The sequence below is a fragment of the Rhamphochromis sp. 'chilingali' genome, assembly GCF_963969265.1.
Source record: "Rhamphochromis sp. 'chilingali' genome assembly, chromosome: 6".
Lineage (NCBI taxonomy): Eukaryota > Metazoa > Chordata > Actinopteri > Cichliformes > Cichlidae > Rhamphochromis > Rhamphochromis sp. 'chilingali'.
In genome coordinates this window covers 39,532,362-39,554,705 of record NC_137933.1, presented here as the reverse complement: position 1 = coordinate 39,554,705, position 22,344 = coordinate 39,532,362, and the positions used below count along the sequence as shown (strand labels likewise).

At 45.5% G+C, this 22,344-nt stretch overlaps 1 protein-coding gene across 1 annotated transcript in view; it reads left to right on the top strand.

Moving 5' to 3' along the window:
* The window catches only part of emilin1b (elastin microfibril interfacer 1b), a 34,181-nt gene extending 18,541 nt beyond the window's left edge, over window positions 1-15,640 (top strand). Inside the window, exons 6-14 of the mRNA XM_080885816.1 lie at window positions 80-1,084; window positions 7,921-8,254; window positions 9,253-9,477; window positions 9,562-9,807; window positions 10,948-11,139; window positions 12,860-12,976; window positions 13,613-13,630; window positions 13,770-13,904; window positions 14,277-15,640. Of these exons, the coding sequence (XP_080741942.1) occupies window positions 80-1,084; window positions 7,921-8,254; window positions 9,253-9,477; window positions 9,562-9,807; window positions 10,948-11,139; window positions 12,860-12,976; window positions 13,613-13,630; window positions 13,770-13,904; window positions 14,277-14,599 (2,595 nt within the window). The 3' untranslated portion in view covers window positions 14,600-15,640. The remainder of the gene's footprint in view (window positions 1-79; window positions 1,085-7,920; window positions 8,255-9,252; window positions 9,478-9,561; window positions 9,808-10,947; window positions 11,140-12,859; window positions 12,977-13,612; window positions 13,631-13,769; window positions 13,905-14,276) is intronic.
* The last annotated feature ends 6,704 nt before the right edge of the window (window positions 15,641-22,344 follow it).

Sequence of the window (22,344 nt, the reverse complement as noted above, 5' to 3'; positions counted from 1 at the left end):
ACTTTAATAAGCCGATATTCCAAAATCTTTCTAGCCGGTGTTTTTCAGTAAGATTAAATTCACTGCTGGATGTTTTCAGGCCGGTGTGGAGGATCTGCGCAAACAGCAGCAGCAGGACCGTGAGAGGATTCGAGCTCTGGAGAAGCAGATGAACGCCATGGACGTCCAGTATCGGCAGAGCCTGGACGGGCTGCGGCGGGACGTAGTGCGTTCACAGGGATGTTGCGACATCATCAGTGACCTCCAAGATCGCGTAACTGATGCTGAACGCAAGATCAGCACGGCCTCTGAGAACTTTGATATTCTGCAGAACCGCCTGGACAGGGAGCTCAGCGGACAAGGTGGCACCAGTAGCAGCGAAAACACTGGGTCCAGAGGACAAGGGTTACCTGTTGGTGGTGAAACTGGCGGGCATGGTAGGGATGCCATGATAACAGAGGAACGCCTGAACAACCGATTGAAGGATCTGGAGCGACGGGTCAACAGCACTATGCAGAAAACCGAAGAGAGCTGCTCATACTTGGAGAACGACGTGAAAGACTACTTCCACAGAGAACTGGACGAGCTGAGGTCCGTGTTTCTGGAGCGGTTTGATGACCAGGCCGACAGGATCGCAGACGTGGAGCTGGACGTGGAGCAGGTCAAGAACAGCATACGTGATCATGACAAGCGGCTGTCGAAACTAGAAAACACCACCTCCCAAATGAACTGGAGGCTGGAGAAGTGTGGCTGTGTAGCGTCTGAACAAGGAGGAGGAGGAGAAGGAAGAGGGAGAGGTGACGGGGGATATGGAGGTGGAAGTTGGGGAGCAGGAGGGGGTGGATCAACAGGAGAAGGAAAAGAGGGGGGTAACAGAGGGGATGGAGGTGGGACGTGGGGAGCCGGAGGAGGAGGAGGAGGAAGTACAGGGGGAGGAGGACGCTGGGGAGGTACCGGGGGAGGATTACCGGGAACGGGAGGAGAAAGAGACAATTCAACCAAGAAGTCTCTGGAGTGGAGAGTGGTGGCTAACGAGGATCAGATTCGACATTTCAACACTCAACTCAAAGACCTGTCGATGTCCGGAGACTCTCTGTATGACAAGGTGAGTCATACATCTGGCTCAGCACAACAAATAATTACAGGACAGATTAAGAATTCCTTGCATGTTCAAATAAATGTCCTCTGTATAAACACCTTAACATTATAGCGCATCGACTAGATTGGACTCCTGAGCCAAAGAAAATCATTTTTCACAATAACTCAAAGACTCTTGATGTGCAACTGAAAGTCTTATTATTCAAAATAATGTTATTTTAAAAGCTCCAAAAGGCACCAACAGCTCGAACAGGATTGAGAGGGTGGGTTTAGTGACCTCAATTAGCTGACATGAAGTTTAGCAGACAGCTAGCTTTCACGGTCACCTCTGTTAGCATTTCTGTGCTAGTTGAAGTGGTCCCACCCAAAATGCTGTATAACTTTAAACTTTAAAGGGGTTATTAATTAAAAAAAGACCCCACAGAGATGTTACGAAGAAGTAAGCTAGCTGTATAGACTGACACTATCCGGTCGTTAAGTGATGACGTGACGAATCCTACTTCCAGGCCTAAAGTAGTCTGCGTTTAATATGGCTTTTGTGTTGTTAACATGTTTAATGTTATGTATTTTCTTCTATTTAATCTCAAAAAGCTCCTAAAACAGTCAGTGATCACTGTTGACCTCCCTCGGCTTTTATTACCGCTAATCATTTATTTAAGCTCAGTTTTTAAAACCTTAGGATGTAACTACAGCCCATCCCATGCAGCAGTATAGGAATGACTAACCTCGTATTGTGGATGGATTATCTCAGTTGTTCTCCTGGCTGAAGTTTGGTCCTTTTACAGCATCCTGCCATGCGATTACATTTGTTCCTGACCACCGAGAACACTCACGTTAACTTTTATCGAGTGGAAAAAAAGTTAGCTTGTTTATATTATTGTAACGTTCACAAGAACCAGACGGTTGGGGTCTCAGTTTGTCCGTTTATTCGGCACATAAGCCAGCGGGTTGTTAACTCAGGGGGAAGCGCTCTCGAACTACACCTCTCTTCAGCCTGGCACCCACACAGAACAACCAGGTCCCCCCACCCCTTCCTGTACACCACCCTCACTACTTCCTGCAGCCCAACCAAACATGAATCTTAAAGGAACAACAACAGTGTGCAGAGAAAACCAACATGTCACTGTCCAGTAACACTTAACCATCGTTACACTGCCCCCCCAGCAATAAGTTCCTCGTCCCCGAGGGAACGACACAGTCTCTGAGGCGGGGCGGTAGCCTACGTTCCCTCCTTGACCTCCTGAGCCCCTGAGGAGGACGCGGAGCTTCGGGGCTTTGGGGTGAAGAGTCCGAGGGGGGGGAACGCAGCCCCGGTCGGGGGCCCCTCTGAGCAGGGTCATGGACGCTCTGTACACGTCCCTCTGGAAAGGAGGGGAGGGACTGTCCTCTGTAGGGGGCCATCCGGTCTCTGTGCAGCGCTACTATCCTCCCCCTAGGAGGCAACTGCACCCTGTAAACAACCTCCCCCACTCGCTCTAGGACGCTGCAAGGCCCCACCCAGCTGCTATCCAGTTTAGGACACCGTCCCTTCTTCCTCTTTGGGCTGTAGACCCACACCAGCTCCCCAGCACGGAAGTGCCTCCCTTTAGTGGTGATGTCGTAATTCCTCTTTTGGCGCAGGCCTGCCTTCGCCAGCTGCTCTCGGGCGTAGGAATGTGCAGAATCCAGCCGGTCCTGCAGCTTCCTTGCGTAGTCCCGGCCCGGTGGTGCCTCTGGCGCGTCCGGGGGTTTCCCAAAAGCCAACTCTGCAGGAGTTCTCAGCTCTCTCCCTAACATGAGCAGGGCAGGCGTACATTGGGTGGAGTCCTGCACTGCCGACCTGTAGGCCATGAGGGTAAGGGGAAGATGGTAATCCCAGTCCCGTTGGTGTTCTGAGGTAAGGATGGCTAGCTGCTGGGCCAGCGTCCTGTTAAACCTTTCCACCAGCCCATCGCTTTGGGGGTGAAGTGGGGTGGTGCGGGTTTTCTTAGTCCCAAGGCGTTCACACATGGCAGCAAATACCTTGGACTCAAAGTTACGCCCCTGGTCACTGTGGAGGGTCTCTGCTGTTCCAAAGCGGCTGAACATCCCCTCCACTAATACATCAGCGACCGTCTCAGCCTCCTGATCTGGGATGGCGTATGCTTCCGGCCACTTGGTAAAATAGTCCATGGCCACAAGAACATAGCGGTTTCCTCTGTCTGTGCGAGGAAATGGGCCCATGACGTCCACAGCTACTCGCTCCATTGGGGCTCCTGCTGGTTGCTGCTGAAGCTGAGCCCGGGACTGGTCTTGTGGCCCTTTGTGTGAGGAACATGCATCACAGCTGCGGCAAAAGTCCTCCACATCCCTCCGCTGTTGACCCCAGTAATAGCCCTGACGGAGGCGGCGAAGAGTCTTGGAGACCCCAAAGTGGCCAGAGCCAGTGCTCCCATGGCAGGCTCCCAGCACAGCTGACCTCAGCGACCTTGGCACCACAACCTGCCACCTCTTCTCCCCCGTGGCAGGATCCTTCCAGGCACGCTCCAACACCCCCTCCTTCAGCCTGAGAGCTGCAAACTTGGCCCACAGCCCCCTGGTACAGATGGAAAACCCAGTGACCTCATCCCAAAGGGGTTGCTCCCCCTTCTCCAGCCACTGCAGGACCGGCAGCAGGTCTGTGTCTTGTTCCTGCCGTGCCCTCCACTCCGCTGCATCCACCACCAGAAGAACCCTGCAGGCGAGCTGTGCTGCTCCGTCTATTGTCGTGAGTTCCCGCTCTATTTCCTCTCGCTTCTCACAGTAACGGCAGCCAGCTGCAGCACATGGGCGGCGAGAGAGGGCGTCTGCGTTAGAATGGTGCGTCCCTGCTCTGTGCTCCATGGTGAAATTGAAGGCTTGGAGCTCCTCCAGCCAGCGAGCCACCTGTCCCTCTGGCTCCCTGAAAGACATCAGCCACTGAAGGGCAGCATGATCAGTTCTGACAACAAATGCTGTGCCGCACAGGTAGTATTTAAAGTGTCTCACCCCCGCCACCACAGCCAACAGCTCTCGTCGTGTGACACAGTAGCGCCGCTCGCTCCTGTTCAGGACCCGGCTGAAGTACGCCACCACCTTCTCCCCTTCCGGTCCAACCTGCGACAACACCGCTCCCAGCCCCACATTACTTGCGTCAGTGTCCAGGACAAAAGGCAGGGCGGGGTCAGGGGGGGCAAGGACTGGGGACTCTGTCAGCGATCTGCGGAGGGTGTCGAACGCCTGCTGACAGTCCTGGGTCCAGATGAAGTCACGGTCCTTCTGCAGCAGGTGGAAGAGTGGTGCGGCTATGGAGGAAAAACCCTTCACAAACCTCCTGTAATAAGACGCCAGTCCTAGGAAGCTTTTGAGCTGTTTCTGGTCTGCTGGTGTGGGCCACTCGGTAATGGTGTGAATTTTTTCCTCCAAAGTGCTGATGCCCTCACGACCCAGCTTGTGGCCCAGAAACTCCACCTCCCTCCTCATGAAGTGGCACTTGTCGGGATGCAGCTTCAGGCCTGCAGCCGCCACCCTCTCCAACACTTGTCTCAGGGCATCCAGGGCAGCATCAAAGGAGCTCCCGTGCACTAGAAGATCATCCAGGTAAACCAGACACCGTTGCCGTGGGACGCCAGCCAGCACACTGTCCATGAGCCTCTCGAAGGTCGCAGGAGCGTTGCAAAGGCCAAAACTCAGGACTTTGAACTGCCATAGTCCCCTGTTAGTGCAGAAGGCTGTCTTCGGTCTGGATTCCGGGGACAGTGGCACCTGCCAGTAGCCACTCCGCAGGTCCAGGGTGGAAAACCAGGAGGACCCGGCTACTAAGTCGAGGGACTCATCAATCCTGGGAAGGGGGTAAGAGTCTTTCTTCGTCACTTTGTTGAGTGGTCTGTAGTCCACACAGAAACGCATCCTAGGACTTTTTTTCTTAGGCACCATCACCACCGCGGAGGCCCACGGGCTATCAGATGGTTCTATGATGCCCGCCTTCATCATTTCACACAGCTCCCTGTCTGCAGCCTCCTGATGAGCCAGGGGCAGGCGGCGGGGGCGCACTTTAATAGGCTGGGCATCCCCGGTCTCAATGACGTGCTCTACCAAGTGTGTCAAGCCAACATCACTTTCTTTCAGGGCAAAAATGTCACTAAACTCTTTTAGTACCTGCCATAGACTCTCTTGCTGCTGTGGAGTCAGCCCCTCACAGTTCTTTGACCAGATACTCCTCACTGCTGAGAGCCTCTCCTCCTCCTCCTCCTCCGCTCGCTGTTCTGCTGGCGGGTCTGCAGGGGTCTCTGCGGTGGAGGTGGACGCCGCGACAGATGCTGTGCAGACCGGGGGAGGAATAAGCGGCACCTTCTTCCCATCAGGGAGTACGAGGAGGCCTTTGCCTAAGTCCAGTACACCACCAATGGCTCGTAAAAAATCCAGCCCAAGGATGCAGGCGTCCTGCACGTCAGCCACCCAGGCAGCATAAGACACACCGAGGTCCCCCACCTTGAACTGGAACACTCCCTTCCCTCTCATTGGGGCCAGATCACCGGTCACAGTCTTAAGTTGCACGTTAGTCGGTTGTACAGCAGCTCCGGTTGGGACAATATCGGGTCGGACCAGCGTTGCATTGGATCCCGTGTCCAGCAGGGCCGTACAGGACACCCCCGCAATCGTCACTGGAACATGGCAAAAGCCACCAACCTGGGTCCAGCCCACAGTGATGGCCGCACCGGGTGGAGGTGGCGGTGGTGTGGGGATGTCGTTCTCCCAGGCCCGTGTACTCCCGCCTACACGGGCCCATGGGCGTTTCCCTGAACCGCTGCAAGCTTGGGGCACTGCCTGATGAGGTGTCCGACTTGTCCACATCCCCAGCAGCTCTGAGGTCGGCGGTGTGGGCCAGCCCGAGGGGAAGGCGACTGCAGCGAAGCTGTCTGCACCAAACTGCACAGGCCCGCTGGCGTCTCCATCTGTTCCACAGGTGCTGACACAGCCCTCACCACGTGTGCGTCGTCAGCGCCCCCAGAGGATCCTGCAAGCATCTCCCTCTCCAACGCTAGCTCCAGGGCTGCACTGAGTGTGGCCGGCCGAGCAAGCTGAGTTTGCATGCGGAGCTCTTTAGGGCTCAGGGCCTGCAGGAACTGGTCCCGAGCTAACTCCGCCTGCACTGATGGTGGGATGCTGTCATACGCCCTCCGGCAAAGGCACTCGACTTCATGGGCCAAAATGCAGAGGGGCTCACCTGGCAATCTGCGTCTGTTGTGGAACTCCGACCTCAGCAGCACTGGTTGGTTATACTGCCCGAAGCGCCTCTGAAGTGCTCCGACCAGAGCATTATAATCTCCCCTCTGCTCCTCGGTCAGCAGCAGCAGGCATGCAGCTGCATCCTCACACAGGCACAAAGCCAATTGGAGAGCTTTATGTTCCTCAGACCAGCCAGCTGCAACAGCTAACAGCTCGAACTGTGCGATAAACACTTCCCATGGCGTCTTGCCGCTGAACTTAGGCGTTTTTATATTCGCTGCAGCTTGCTGGGCGCCGCCATGTTTGTTTACATCACGTGACGGCGCGCCAAGCGAGGTCGATTCCTTCCCGCCGGAATCGCGGCCGCTGTGCGAACAGTTCCCGAGCCTAGTCAAACCTGGAGAAAATCCAGCCTCGGCAGACAGCCGCAGCGCCGTTTCCCTCACTCCATGGGCGGGCGAGCGTGGACGAACCTCCCTCTCCTCCGTCTCCTTCTTAATCCTGCCCGGCAACATCCTCGTCTCGTAACGGCAAGCGTCGCCGGCAACAGGGTCTCGGGCGTTCTGGGGTTCTTTTTTCTTTCTTCACTTCTGACACCAATGTAACGTTCACAAGAACCAGACGGTTGGGGTCTCAGTTTGTCTGTTTATTCGGCACATAAGCCAGCGAGTTGTTAACTCAGGGGGAAGCGCTCTCGAACTACACCTCTCTTCAGCCTGGCACCCACACAGAACAACCAGGTCCCCCCACCCCTTCCTGTACACCACCCTCACTACTTCCTGCAGCCCAACCAAACATGAATCTTAAAGGAACAACAACAGTGTGCAGAGAAAACCAACATGTCACTGTCCAGTAACACTTAACCATCGTTACATTATGCTAACATAGCTGTGTCGCTAGCGGTCACGTAGCACATCATTATATACCAGCTAGCCAAACTTCAGTAACCCTACAAACGTCACTGCTGTTTAGTTTTCTGTCTTCATTTATGTTGGAAGTGATAACAGAGATGTACGTTTTAATTTGTTTCCAAAACCCCGCAGTCAGGACATGCTATATTGTATTTAGATAGAAGCTAGCGAGCTAACTCCCTGCTAACTTCTAACTCCGTTAAATGTCATAAATTCCGTTTTCATGGATGCCTGGATGTTAAACTCAATTGTTACACCTGGTAGAGCAGAACGCTGATCATTTTATTAAAGATAAAAGACTTTAGACAGTTTTTCAACTCTCATTAATGCCATAGTGATCGTTTGATATATGGACCTGCAGCGGAGTTTAGGCCCAGACACGGCTAGTGACGTCAGACTTAACGACCGGATTTATTAAACTGGGCTGTAGACATGTTTTTCTGCTGTAGAGTTGGGAATTTTAACATTGCCTCCAGTGGCCATTCTGAGGAACTGCAGTTTTTTGGCAGATTTTATTTTGTGGGTTTTTTTTATTCCTAAAAGTTGCTGCTTGGTTGGATGTTTTTTATCTTCACCTTTATCTTATTTCGCAAAGTTTGTAATATTAATCAACGCACTTAAATTAAAACTGTGATGTGTGGATTATAAACTGACTTTTGTGTCAAAGAAGCTCAGTTTTTGTGACTATGCAGTCATCTCATTTGTTAATATTTAAATCAATAACCAGGTTTTGGACCTGACCGATGACGTCGGTAAAATCAAAGCCCTGACCGGTGATCACGGAGAACACTTTAACCGAATCGTGACAGTGGTGGAGATGCTGGGCGAGGACTGCGAGCTGTGCGGGAAGGTGGAGGAAGAGCTGCAGAAGATGAAGAATTATTCCCAGAATGCGCTATCCAATATTCAGAACCACATCAACAGAATCCAGAACAGACTGGATTCAGAGGGAGACAGCTGCTTCCAGATGTGCTCAGTCCTGCAGAGTGAAGTCAGTGTTCTGAGGGATGATGTCAGGAGGTGCACCAACCAATGCAAGAGCAACCCGGACATGACCACAGGTCAGATCTGTTTTTTGTTTTTTTTAACTTAACCTCATCTCCTGGTAGAACTGGTAGGGATGTAATACTGGGGCAGGAAAGGGTCAGAGTTCAGAGTCTGGACCGCTATAGGGACAAAATTGCCTCTCTTTCTCTGTGTCCTAAATCCTGGACACAGATGGGAGCCACTCGAACACAGAATGTAAAATATGTGAGGGATCTTGGAGAATCCTGTGGGCAGTTTTAATTGTCTGTGTTTCACACAGGGCAGACAGAGCTCTAACAGGATGTCCATGAACAGCTTGTATTGGTCTATTATGTCTGCTCAAAGTTTCTTCTGATGTAATACTCAGGGATTTGCTGGGTGGAATGGGGCATTTTCCTCACTACATTTCTGTCCCTGTGTTAAATTATTTCTATCCCTGGTGGAGATATAAAAATATAAACATTTATCCCCCGCTGTGATTTTTAGCACTGCATCTTGAAACTGTCTACAGCACAGTCATATCCAAAATTGATTTCCACCCCGTATTCATAATCCTGTGACCGCAGAGATGAGTCTGCAGAAGGAATATTCTGGAGTCTTTTCAGTATGTGGCCAAGCACTGCTGTTTCAGTGTGAAAACTACAGCTAAGTAACTAAAAGATGAATTAAGAGGATTCAGCTATGTCGAATCATCTGCATTTGAATAATCTACAAAGATGAAATGCGTCTTCTTATTTCAACGTGTTGAACTGCAGTTATGCATCAGGGTGTCCTGCATTAGAAGCCTCTTTTATTTGCGTCTGAAGACATGTTATTTGCATGGTTCGCTCTGATGGTGGAGCTGCTGTGATGAGCTGATAGTGAGCTCCTGAGTGCTACCTGACCAAAATACAGTCATTTCTGATACTGATTTTTTCAAGCATCAACATATTTTAAGGGGAAAAAAATCCTGTAAAGCAAAGTTTAATTAAATAGATATTTTTGTTTTTACCACTTGAACACATAATTCATAGGCAAATTCAATCCCCAATAGGTGTTGATCATGCTAGACCTGGTGGCACAGATGACAACAGTGGACCGCTGGATCCTGCGAAGCCTTTAGATGGCCATAGCGTGAATGAAGGCATCAACAATAACCACCTGAAAACGCTGCAGGGCGAACTGTCCAATGTCATCCTCACCTTCAGCTCCATCAACGACACCCTGAAGGGTCTGGAGCACACGGTGCAGAAACACGACAGCGTCATCACGGACCTCGGTGAGCCGAGCTCAGGAACAAACATAGCTTTGCATTAAATGCCTCCAGCTAGTGTTCACTCTGTCACCCTCTAAATCCTGACAGGAAATACTAAGGATAAGATCATCTCTGAGATAGACAAAGTCCAGCAGGAGCTGACAGAGCACATCGAAGACAACCGGAATCGTCTGGATAAGATGGACAGGGACATTCGGCGATTTGAGAGTACAGTGCTTGAGATGGGAGACTGTAAGAGGTCTGGAGACGGGCTTGAGAAGAGGCTGTCGAAGCTGGAGGGAGTTTGCGGACGACTGGATGGGGTCTCTGACTCCATCCTCAAAATCAAGGAAGGTATGGTTCATTTTGATGGTCGTGTCTATAATAATGGATTGCATTTATATAGCGCTTTTCGAGACCCTCAAAGCACTTTACACTTCCACTATTCATTCAAGCTACAGTTGTAGCCACAGCTGCCCTGGGGCAGACTGACGCCATCTCTGGTCATCACCAGTAGGCGGCAGGTGAAGTGTCTTGCCCAAGGACACAACGACCAAGACTGTCCGACCCGGGGCTCGAACCGGCAACCTTCCGATTACAAGACAAACTGCCAACTCTTGAGCCACGATCGCCCCAATGTTTACTACTATGTTTACTCTTCCTTTAAAAAGCCTATCATGTGTTTTCATCTTGGACATGCAAATTTGTATTTGAGCTGGTAACAAACACAACATGTGTGCCGGTGTCTCCGTGCCTCACTGAGGTTCAGATGATTCAACATGGAGAACATATTGAAATCGGGTATAAAAAGAAATCAATCAAGGAAAAATAAAAACAGTTTCATCGTTCATGAGAAATTGTTTTTCCATGTAGACTTGCATTGTGAATAAGCAGGACAATAATTCAGGAAGAGGAGATTATGTTGGGTTTTTTCTAACCCGTGCATCTGTTAGAAAGGATGTTTACTCCATCTTTCCCTGGTATAGATACTACTCTGAGTTGCAGGTCAGCTAGAATGTTTACCTGTCTGCTAGTTATCACTTCCACTAATTAAAGTAACTACTTTTTGCTAAACATAATAAACCAGATGGATGTAACAGTAGTTCATCTTTGTGTACACTCTATGTACTTACATGTTGCAGGATATATTTACAACACCGGGCTGGCACCGTGTCCTTACTGGGACACTACAGTGCCCAATATGTGCAAATCAAAACTCCAATCGTGCTGCGGACCGACAGCTGATGCAGCTGTGCTCCAGCTGTGTTGCTGTGGTCAGAAAGTGAGTTCTTCAGCTGGAATTCAGAGAAAGTGAGCTTCTCATTTCTCTAGAAACATCTTTCACTTTGTTTTTTCTGTCCTGACGTCTTCAACTGGATGACGTGAGGAAAAAGTTGAGGGTACTGCCGCGTACCAAGTGTGTCATGTTACACGAGAAAGACGAACATATGTTCCTCGTGCTGATTTTGATGTTTTGATGTTTTCCGTGTTTAGGACTGAACAAACACGTTTCGAGTTTGTGGACGTGTGTTTCTGGTCTGAATGACACCGTTATCCGTCATGGAGGTCTGCTGGACTTTATCCAGAACGGCCAGGACGACATCCACAGCAGAGTGAAGAACCTGAACTCGAGCTTGAACCAGGTCTCCCGAGACCTGCAGGGTTTGTCAGAGCATGACCTGACGGGTGAGCTGCTCCTTCCTCTGATTCTGTTTGGGGGGTTTTCAGCTACAGTGTGATTTCTCAGCACAGCTCCCCTCTGATCTGAATAACATGAAAAGAGGGTTGCAGGGTTTTTATTGGCTTGATGTACTGACTTTGTCTTGGGGACCACCAATCATTACAACAGTGCTCTCAGACAGACTTAGATCTCTTAGATTAGATATTTATTAACATCCTGATGTGCTGAAATCCTCACAAGGATATCTAATATAGATAGACTGATGAAAGGTGAAGCTTCTCCGTGTTTACTACAGTTTACCACATGTGAAAGTAAATGTACAGGATGAGCTGCTCAGTTATGTTATTAATATGAAGCGCAAAGATATTTATCAGAGACGTTTGATGAAGTTCCTGAAGTACAGTAAACATTTTCAGTAACTTTCTGCCCTCTGCAGGACGAATCAAGCAGTACTCAGAATAAACTGGAGGGTTTCACAATAATGATTCAGAAAAAAACACAACGCACGTAAGAAAAAAACTGTGAGAAAGTATGTTCATGGTGTTTTGTTTTCTAGGCCCGGCACTGCTCAGCAGAGGTTTGAATGCTCTTTTGATTTACTCACTAACTGCAAAGCTAAAAGGGAGTTTGTGATGTCATCAGATCCAGAGGAAACTCCAGAGTTTGTCAGATGTACATGTTGTTTGTTGTTCTCTGTTTCCACTTGGAATATGCGCCTGGATTGTGAAAACTAATAATAATAGTAATAATAAGAATAATAGTATCCACAGCTCCACGTATGAAAAAATAAAAACTTAAATGTGGCATCTTTTCCTTCAAAGGTCACCTCTTTCTGCACCTCTGGACCGCTTCCTGCTCAGCTTCTATTTTTAAATTTTCCTCCTGAAGGCTCATTTTGACCTCATTCCTAGTGCAATTTCACATTGAACGTATTTAGAGAGCATACTTGTAATCTTTATATTAACAAGAAGATCCACCAGGACTGTGCTCTTGTTTTGTTGGCTTCTTTCTTCACATTCGTGGACTTGTGCAGCATGAATTTATCCCCCAGAGTGAAACCTCCAAAGAAGAGTTCATCTGTAATGTTGTGAATTGACTTTGTGTAGCGCGCAAGAAGGCAGAAGGTAAAGTGACTTTTGCCCACCACCTACCCTATTTGCCTATGGCTTCATCCTCTTTTCCCCAAATAAAATTCAGGTTGAAGGGTTGCTGTGAAATCTAAAAATAGCAGTCATGTTGGAGGCGGTGCACGGCTGCTCAAGGAGAGGACCTTGAAGGAAAGATTGCTAGGTTGGAAGAGGCTGCGAGGTTTTTATTTTTACTTTTATAGACAGAGCAGTAGAACTTTATTATTGCACTTTGTAACATTTGTTTTATTTCACTGTCGATCTGTTTGATGATGCATCAGCAGCCAACAAACAACAGCTTGAACTAAACCTGCAGATTTTGTCTTCAGTGTGTCGTCTGTTGTTCCGTGTCATTAAATATTAATGCCAAGTGAGCTGTAAAAAACTGTTTTGAAACTAAACCCTTCAGCTTCCCTTTCTCCAGTGAACTTAATGAACAGTAACGAATGATTGCGCTTGAATTACTGGGTGAATATAACGAAGCTTTCTAACATTTTAAAGTCTGTTGGCTTCATATCCAGTCAAGTCCAGTAGAAGTCTATGATCTCAGGATGACTAAAATGTTACAACAAAGCTGAAGGTTTGTGTCATTGCACAGGCCCACCAGGCCCACCTGGACCTCAAGGACACCCAGGAGAACGAGGCTTCAATGGGCTGCCTGGCCTCCCAGGGCCCCCTGGATTTCCAGGACTACAAGGAGAAATTGGCCCACCTGGTGAGATGGATATTTATAGAGTGTGTGATATACAGGAAGACTAAAAGTCGTGAGTAAAGCTATTACTAAGCCAGCTAACATACCTAAAATCATATTTTTTTTCACTACTTCCTGTTTGTTTTTTCACATTAAAAGTACAGGCTAAAAGCTCACTACACTCAAAAACAATGATTTTCACCCTTAGTAAACAGTAAGCAATAATTTTGAGCAAAAAGCAACTGAAATATATAAAATAATAAAATTTTCAAATCAAATGTTTATTTATAAAAACAAATTATCATGAGGAAAAATGGGTTTGGTATAAACTGAATGGGCACCAATCAAGTAAATTTAAATTTACCATCAAGTACTTATGTTTCAAAATTGCACGGACAATTTGCTTGTGATAAAATTAGTTAAAGTCAGCATTTTGGACGTAACATTTGTTTTACTGTAACCTGAAAATTCTTGAGGAAGTCAGAGGCATCATTGGAGGCTGATGAATGTTCATCTTCAGCAAAGCAAACAGCCGACATGTTTCTGTTGTTTGCTTTCTCACTTCTATTTGAAGTTAAACACACTGTTAACTGGTTGCTTTGGGTTTTATTGTTGCACCTTTTTATTATTCCACTAAACATGTCCTCTGGTTTCTTGCAGGTCCCAAAGGGGAAACAGGTACGTCTTTAATTAAGAGAAAAACCGGCTGAAGTAGAAGAACAGTTGTGTGCAGTATTTTCACTGTGATCTGGCTTTTGTTTGTTTCTCTCTGCAGAGCGGTGTGTGTGTTTCTCACTGTGTCTTTGTATCTTCTCAGGCCTTCCTGGCGCTGATGCTCAAATCCCCAAATTGTCGTTCTCTGCTGCTTTAACTGCCCCCATGGACAGAGCAGGAACCATCATCTTTGACAAGGTCTTTGTCAACGAAGGAAATTTCTACAACCCGAGAACAGGTGAGCACGAACAGAGGCTTGCATCTGCAGGTTGTCCACTAGTCACAGGGTTAAGAGTTCGGACTCTAATCTTCTCCTGGCATTGTGTTGATGTCGATAATTAACCTATAAATTACTTTGATGTTATTTTATGTCCATATTTACTTCCTGTTTGTAATAACTGAAGTAAAGTGATATATTTAAAGGTCAAAAATTAGGATGTTGTTTGATGATCACTGAACTCCAGTTTAGAAACAGTTTCCTAGTTTTGATCAGAACTGAAGCCATCTGCAGCTTAATGAATGTAAAAAAACAACCTGTTACATATTAAACTAATGCATACATTTCCTGGTTGATCTCTGCTTTAATATACTGTGAACCGGTTCCCTGCAGGTATCTTCACTGCACCTGTAGATGGAAATTACTACTTCAGCGCCGTCCTGACAGGTCACAGGAACGAAAAGATCGAGGCAGTCCTGTCAAAGTCGAACTACGGCATGGCCCGCGTGGACTCTGGAGGCTATCAGCCTGAGGGCCTGGAGAACAACCCCGTGGCCGAGGCTAAAGTTAACCCGGGCTCTCTGGCCGTCTTCAGCATCATTCTGCCTCTGCAGACTCAGGACACGGTGTGCATCGACCTGGTGATGGGCAAACTGGCTCACTCTGTGGAGCCGCTCACCATCTTCAACGGCATGCTGCTGTATGAAGACAAGTGAGCATTTATATCGATTTTTTGTGAACAAAAAGGCCTGAGGACCTGAACAGCGCTGTTTAAGATTCATGACAAACCCACAGGAGACGGGTCCATAAAGTATGATGTCACTTCCTAATTTGGGAGTGATCGAGAACTGATGACAGAGTATTTTTCGATGAAGCTTCCTGGTTGATTTCAGCATCAGTATAACGTGTTTTTAACAGATCACACAGACTGCACAGAAAACTTTTTCTTCAGAGGAGGCTTTACGTCACCTCTCATGTGGATGCCAGAGTGGATTTACTATAAACCCAGTCAGCTGATCTGATGTAGTCACATGGTCTGACCTCAGAGCAGCGCTGTGAGAACTGACGTCCCTGTAAACCAGGATAAGCTGATGCCTGCCAGACCTGCTTCCTCCTACTAGAAAGCCTCTGGAAACACACCGACGCATGTGGTGAAGAGTTCCAGATTTAACCGTGTAACGTGCTGTTAGTGCCCTCTATAGGCCGCAGAGCTCATTACAGCAATAATGTGAACAAGCATTCTGATGATTTATAGATGATTGGCTGCCACATAAAGTTTTTACTGAGGGCGGTGCTACAGAAAGTTTGTGAAGTCACAAAAATGCTATTAAAGATATCAGTTAACGATCATTAGAGCGGTAGATGTTGAGATAAAGTGGATGTTTATCAAATGTAAGCCCCCTTCTGGGCAAATGAGCATGACTTTAAATGTTAATGCACTGTTACTCGTACCCACCACTCAGTCCACTCCCCCTGTGAAGCGCTTCCTGCCACAACCGCTCCGTCTTGTCCAGATGTTGCTCTGCAGGCATTAGATGCTGACAGATGTAATCAGGTGGTGGGTCAGGTTTTCCACGAGGATGATGTTTAGTGCTGAATAGTGATTTATGAGCCTTCACTCCTGCCCCCTGATGGAGGTTTCCGTCGTCTTTTCTGTTGAGCAGATGTGCTGTTGATTCTTTTTCTTGATCTTCATCATTTTTAAGTGGAAATTGAAAAATGTCATCCCCCAGAAAATGAAAGGATACGTGCTGTTACCTTAAGAGGGGCGAAAACAGAAAGTGGAAAACGGAAATTTTTCTAGCACGCTCTTTGAAATATATTTTTCATTGCTGCAACCAGGTAGATTTAGTGCTTAAAAGGAACAAAACAAAGACTGAAAATAAGCCTCTTAACATGCAAAATTCTTAATTACAGAGAAACAAACTGCTCAGACTTTTCCGTACAGCTGTGCCTGTGACTGGTGAATCTTTGGATATCTGTTATTACTGATGGTGGGATATATCCCATCGCCACCCCAATGCCCTACCCTCACAGGTCAGTGGTCGTCATGGCAACATGAGACGTTGTGACTTTACATACGATGAAAGAAAACCAAAGAAAGCTTTTTTGCTCTGATGCTTTCTAACAGCAGAATGTTTATCTATTTTCAATCTGTGTGGATTTTCTTTTTAAACTGAGATGAGTTCACATTGTGAATGTTTTTATATTAAACAGCACTTTTTCTTGTTTTTATTGTCATTTTTATGTTCTAACAAATATTTATCACAGAATTTCACATTTATGGACAAACGTTAAAGGATGGAAATACTCCGTATTTTCTTACTGTCAAGAAATACCATAAAAGCACAGTGGTGGAAGAAATATTTTGATCCTTTACTAAGTAATAATACCACATTGTACTGTACTTAAGTAAAGAGAGTAACACCACTTGTAAAAATAAAGAATTACTATTAACGAGTCCTGCAGTCTAAATGTTATTTCAGTAAACAGCATTAACTGTCAGCAGACAGATATTGTTTGCTTTAAAACCCAGAAACCAAGCAAACTCTTACAGATGCACGATCTGTTTTTTCTTCGACACACAGAAGGAAATAAATTCATTCGGCATTTTATTACGAGTATAATCCACATTTGGTTCTGTACTTTGTATTTGTGGCAGTGAAAGAACCAGACATTTATTACAGATCATTGTTTACATTAGGATAACATATTTTTTGGTCTCTTGCTCTTATCGTTTGCTTATGCAGACATGGCTGATATATAGAAGAATGCTATGAGGAGTGTATATATAATAAGCTTGTTTATGTTACCTTCGGTTGAACAGTTGTTTAGTGAGCAATGCTTAATTTCTGATAAAGCTTTTAAGATGACTAAAACATAAATGGGCAGATGCACTGGTAAAACATGCCCATCCAGGAAGACTGTAGAGCAGGGGTCTCAAACTCGCAGCCCGGGGGCCACTTGTAGCCCATGTCACCCCTACTTGCGGCCCGTATTTTGACCTGAAGAAATTTAATTTGGCCGTCGAAGTTACTTTTTTTGTGAGGGAGAATTTGTTTGTTGTTGAGTGCAATGTTAAAATAAGTTCTTTAAAAAGCAAAAAATGATGTAATATGATGGCAACATGATCAGAGAGCACAAACATGTTGAGGGACTGGCTGTGTTAGTTCAGTGAGAGTCAAAAACTAATGTGTACGCTTATGTCTGCATTTTAATTTTGTCAGGTCAGACAATATTTGAAATTTAAACAAAACACTACATTTTCAGAAATATTTGTGGGTGTTTTCTCATTTGTTTGTTTGTTTTTTTGTACTACTTGAAGACAAAAGTGGCCGTGGCCTGCTGCTCGCTTAAGTTTGAGACCCCTCCTGTAGAGAAAGTCCTCCTCAAAACAGTAGCTGTTAGCGGAGGTAACCCCAGCTCTGTGAGTATGTGCATAGCCCTGAATCTGTTCACCCTTGGTTGTGTAGGGTGACATACTGTAAGTCTCTCAGGCCCGGTTCCTGAGAAGGACATCTATGTGTCACTGGATCCAGTAAACCACTGGTGAGGAAGGAACATGGCAGTCAGTTCAACAGTGGGGCTGAGTCATGAGTTGTAATCATATAAAGTATAAAAGATGAGTGTATTGTCCAGCTCCTAACTGTAAAGGCCACATGTGTCTTAAACCTGTGTTTGTTTTAAAGGCCATCAGAGGCTGATACCTGGGGTTGTACAAAGACTTCCAGTATCAGTCTATGAGAGAACAGCTCCTGGCTAAACACCTTCCTGATGGTTTCATTGTTTCAGATCATCCTGAATAAAATATGAAGTTCATTGTGTAAGTTTTGGTTATTCTCAGAGTTATAAACGCTGTGAAAGAAAGACAGAGATGTGGATAATTGTCATGATCCCCGCATCCCGCCAGCTGACGTCTGTCAGACGCTATGTTTTGTTTTTTCCCCTCTCTCGCTTCTGCTCTCTCTTTCTCTCTCGCTCTCCCCTGGCCCACGCACCTGGGGATGATCAGCACACCTGCCGCTGATTAGGACGATTGGCGTGCTACTTAAGATGGCAGACCGGCTCTACTCGTTGCTGGATCGTTGAGCCATCAGTGTCAGTCGCCCTGCTACTTGCAATTTGAACTTGTGAGTACTTCTGAACCTGGAAACTAACCGATTGTCTGTATGTGAGCATGAGCACGAGAAGTGGTGGAGAGAAGAGGAGCTGTTTGGGCTTAAGGAAGCTGTGTGGAAAGGATCATATTTTCCAAAAATTAATGTCATGTTGCGTTAAATAAGATGAAAAATTAGAAACTGAAATGTTTTTCCAACCAGAGGAGTCGCCCCCTGCTGCACATTATAAAGAATGCAGGTTTTGTAGCAGCTTCACTTTTCACCTGGAGAGACCTTGGAGGATGTGCCCGTTATTTATATACAGTCTGTGTGGACAGCACGCACTGTTACATGTTTCACCTGTCCTTGAATCTTTGACCTCTCAGCAGATCAATAACACTTTGTTGAACAGCTTCATCTGAGCGTCATTGGTCACTGAATATGATGTGATTCACAGCGGTAACCTGTTCATCTCCACAGCCCACAGAGGAACTGACAGCAGATATTTATATCACCATACGCTGGTTCCCACCTTCTTCACAGCAGTCTTTTTTCCCTCAGTGGGTTTAGAAATGTCCTTCTCTGGTGGGTATTTGTCACACTCGTCTACTGATGAATAATTTCTTCTGTCATTAAAAAAACTATTAAATCCACAGTCTATATTTCTGAAAACCCAGCAGGTTTGGCTTCTGCGCTGTCATTAGAAAAAATGCAGCATTGAATCCAAGTCTAACACATGAATACCAGATACACAGATCAGCATCTTTACAGTGTCTGTTTTTAATTCTCACAGTTTGGTAATTCATTGGCATGCTGCGCAGACCGTGAGGCTGAAATGTCTCACTCTGTGGTTGGAATAAAAATTAGTTCAGGTCCTCCAATAGTGTAAAGAAACATAATGAAGTGACCAGTGTAGTAAGATATTAAAAACAGCAGTAATATATGTTAAAATATACAAATTCCTCTGTTTTAAAATATGTGACCTGTTGAGTTCACCTGAGCGGGGTTGAAGTTCCTGGGAACAGATTTCCGGACTGGCTGATAGCTGCTGTCTTAAGTCACCCACTCTGTTCAACGGTGATCGTTCACAATAGATATAGATGGCCTCCTTTACTCGTCTTTCAAACCATCTGTCTTCTCGGTCCAAAATGTAAACACTAGCATCCTTAAAGGAGTGACCTTGACCTTCTGATGCAGATGTACAGCTGAGTCCTGTTGAGGTGATTCTTCTATTTTGTGCCTTTTGTTTTTCCTGCGTAGAGACCCGAGGACTCTTTGCTGCACTGTAGAGCTGTTTAGTTTCTGTCTGAGGGCGTCGCTGGGTCGGAGTCCTCCGGGATTCAACAAAATTCAACTTTCTCTGAAAAACTTTTTTTGACAGTGTTGTTCTGTTTGTCATTCGGTTTCTCCCAGGTTGGTGTCTGACCTTGTTTCCTGAGAATCCTCACTGATTTGATGAAGGCCCAGTTGGGAATTTACTTAAAACACATTCAAAACCTGTTCCTTCCTCTGTAAACGGAGTGTCAGCTTCAGTGTTGACCAGAACCTAAAGAAGTCCAGCTGCCCTCTTTCTTTAACATCTCAAGGCTGCCATGACCGGGATTACTGAGATCCTACACAGACAGTGCATTGCAGAAGTAAAAACTATTTAATTAGCATACAATTACCATTTTTTCTATATGAAGGTTTCTAATTTACAACCCTATTTTTTGGTTAAGATATAAAAATTCCTAAAATTGTTACCAACTAAACATTATACCTCTTGGATTCTTGGATTACTTACTACTATTAGTAGGGTTAGTATTAGTAGTATTAGAACAGGTTATAGCCCTGATTCTTGGTTATTACAGAGAAATTACCACAAATGTTTGCAGTTATTACATTAAAGAATCGAACATATCATAATCACATTGTTACCTTCAAAGAAAAGGGATATTATTAAACATTTGTAACTACCCATCTGTGTTTTGTGCCGAAGAAACTTCCAGTGAGGTTGAACTGGGGTCATGTCATTCAGTAATTTGTACCACAAGATGAATCCGCCTTTAAGGCAAGTCATTAAAATCACATTTTTATTTACAACCTAACGGCAAGGCTTCCTGAGGAAATATGGGAAAGGGCTAAAAAAGAATCAAAACAACAGCAGTGCACTTTGGAAACTATTTCGGCACTGGTAACACGCTGCCCCTGGGTAATGAAAGCTTCAGTTAAAATTGCAGATGATATTTACAAAAATAGCAGTAGTCATAGCAATAGAAGAAGTAACACAGTACATTGTGTTGTTGTCAAAAGTGCTTTGAGTGGTATTCCTCTGCAGCTTTGTTCCCAGCACAGAACAAAACTCAGCAGGGTCTTATGGGTAGACTTCTGCTGCAGGCAGGTGTTTCCAGATGTGCTGTCAGAGTTCTCCTGAAGAATAACAAAGAAACGGTGGAGGTTGCAGCAGACAACGAGACTCCTCGAGATGAACCAGAGCTGTTATCAGCCCAGAAACCAGTGAGCTCTAGAGTCTGTGCAGCCGCAGTCTGTGTGCAACAGCACAGACAAATAACAGAATCAAAAATCTGTGTCTTCATAGGGCATTTTAACTTTAAAGGACTGAGAGACACAACGATAATCATCTGCAAGCAGCAGTGAGGCAGAATGGAGCTTCCTGCACAGTTCAGGCTGCACTTCTGTGACTGTATTTTGGTGATTTGTGCAGAATTAGAGGTCTCCATTCTTAGAAAACTCTTATCCATCACACCACTGCAGTCAGGAAGACATCAGATTATTCTAAATTTGTTCTACAGCCGAACAACAGCAGCAGCATAAAGAATCCAAAAAATAAATAAAAAATAAAAATCACATTTTACTTTGTTGTTTCAGCTAAAAAACCACCAAACAAACAAACAAGTTTTTTTAAACTGAAAGAATAAAGTTATATCACTTTTGAGCTACTGTAAGTAAAATATACTAAGATACTAACAGTGGTGTCGTTAAACGCATAATATATGGAGCCGTGTTTTGCCGGCATTAATGTAAATAATTGTAAATCAGAGTTTTGCCAGAGGCAGGAATCAAACTAGTCCTTTAGTGTGCAGAATTTATAGCCTATGGGTTTCTCACTCACCAAACGCAATAAACACAGATATAAAAATACATTTAGGCAATAAAAACATTTGTCAAAGCAAAATCATGAACGTAAACACACATTGCAAATTTGACTATATTGAAATGAAGTGGCCTGATTTGTTTCCTGCATGCTGTGATTTGCATTTAATTTTACTGTGCTGAATTCTTCTACCAGGACTTTGGTGGAAAGCACAAATAAACTGTACCATTATTGGAATGTCTTGGTGTTGTTGTAAAACTTAAGCATAAGAAAAAGACGGAGGAAAAGACAACTGTGAGTTGAACGAGGTGCATTTTGATAAGCACGATTTTAATACATACATGTACATGTACAATACAAGGTTATGGACAATATCTGCAATGATTAAACAGTCATCATTCTGGTTCTCTCCGACTGTAAGTGGTAGAAGCATTGCCAATGTATGACTGTGTATTATAACTACCTAACAATAAAAATGCACCAGGTTGTTCCTGTTGGTTTGGGTTAGAGAGTGGTTGTTATGCCCTCTCAACATCTCTTCCATCAACTAGTGGGTGAACGTTTTAAGTGAGAGGCACAAACTGCTGGTGCATGTTCATGTTTTCTGCATATTCTGCTCAGAGTTGATTTGCATAATTCAGAGTTCAGTTACACTGGGTCTTGGTGCACCCCCTCACTTCATGCTCTGTCTGAAACAAGCAGCTCTGTGCCCTCTCCCTTTGAACTAACTTTCTTCTGATTGGCTGCCTCTGCCAAAATGAAGGCTTGGATAACAGGAGTGTGGAGCCTCTGTGTTCATAGCAAGAGCTGCGTGCCTGAGATGACCAAAATTTAACCCCTCTCCACACACAGCCTTGAGCAGAAACTCTTAAGGTGTCACAAACTTTGGAAATGTTTTATTTAGGATTTCAGATCTAACTTTCCATTGAAGTTGCACATATGTAATTTGGCCCCGGTGTACCAAATAGGTGACAATTTTTAAAAATGTGGCAGATATTAATCTAAACTTAGACCCAACCAGATTGACAGAGGAAGTGAGGAGGTTATGCTCATTTGAGAGCTGTTTGGACTTCACTTCAATTAAGTGGCTGATGTTGAGTTAATCTGCTGGGTAAGAAAGAAGAGTTTTCTTCTTTTCCAAACCTATGCAGTGGGCCGGATATCAGTCTTTGCCGACGGTTCTGGCCCCAAGGGCCTTACGTTTGTTACCATAATCTGACATCAATTAAACCAAAAATGTGGCTTTAATATTAAATATCACAGTAAATAA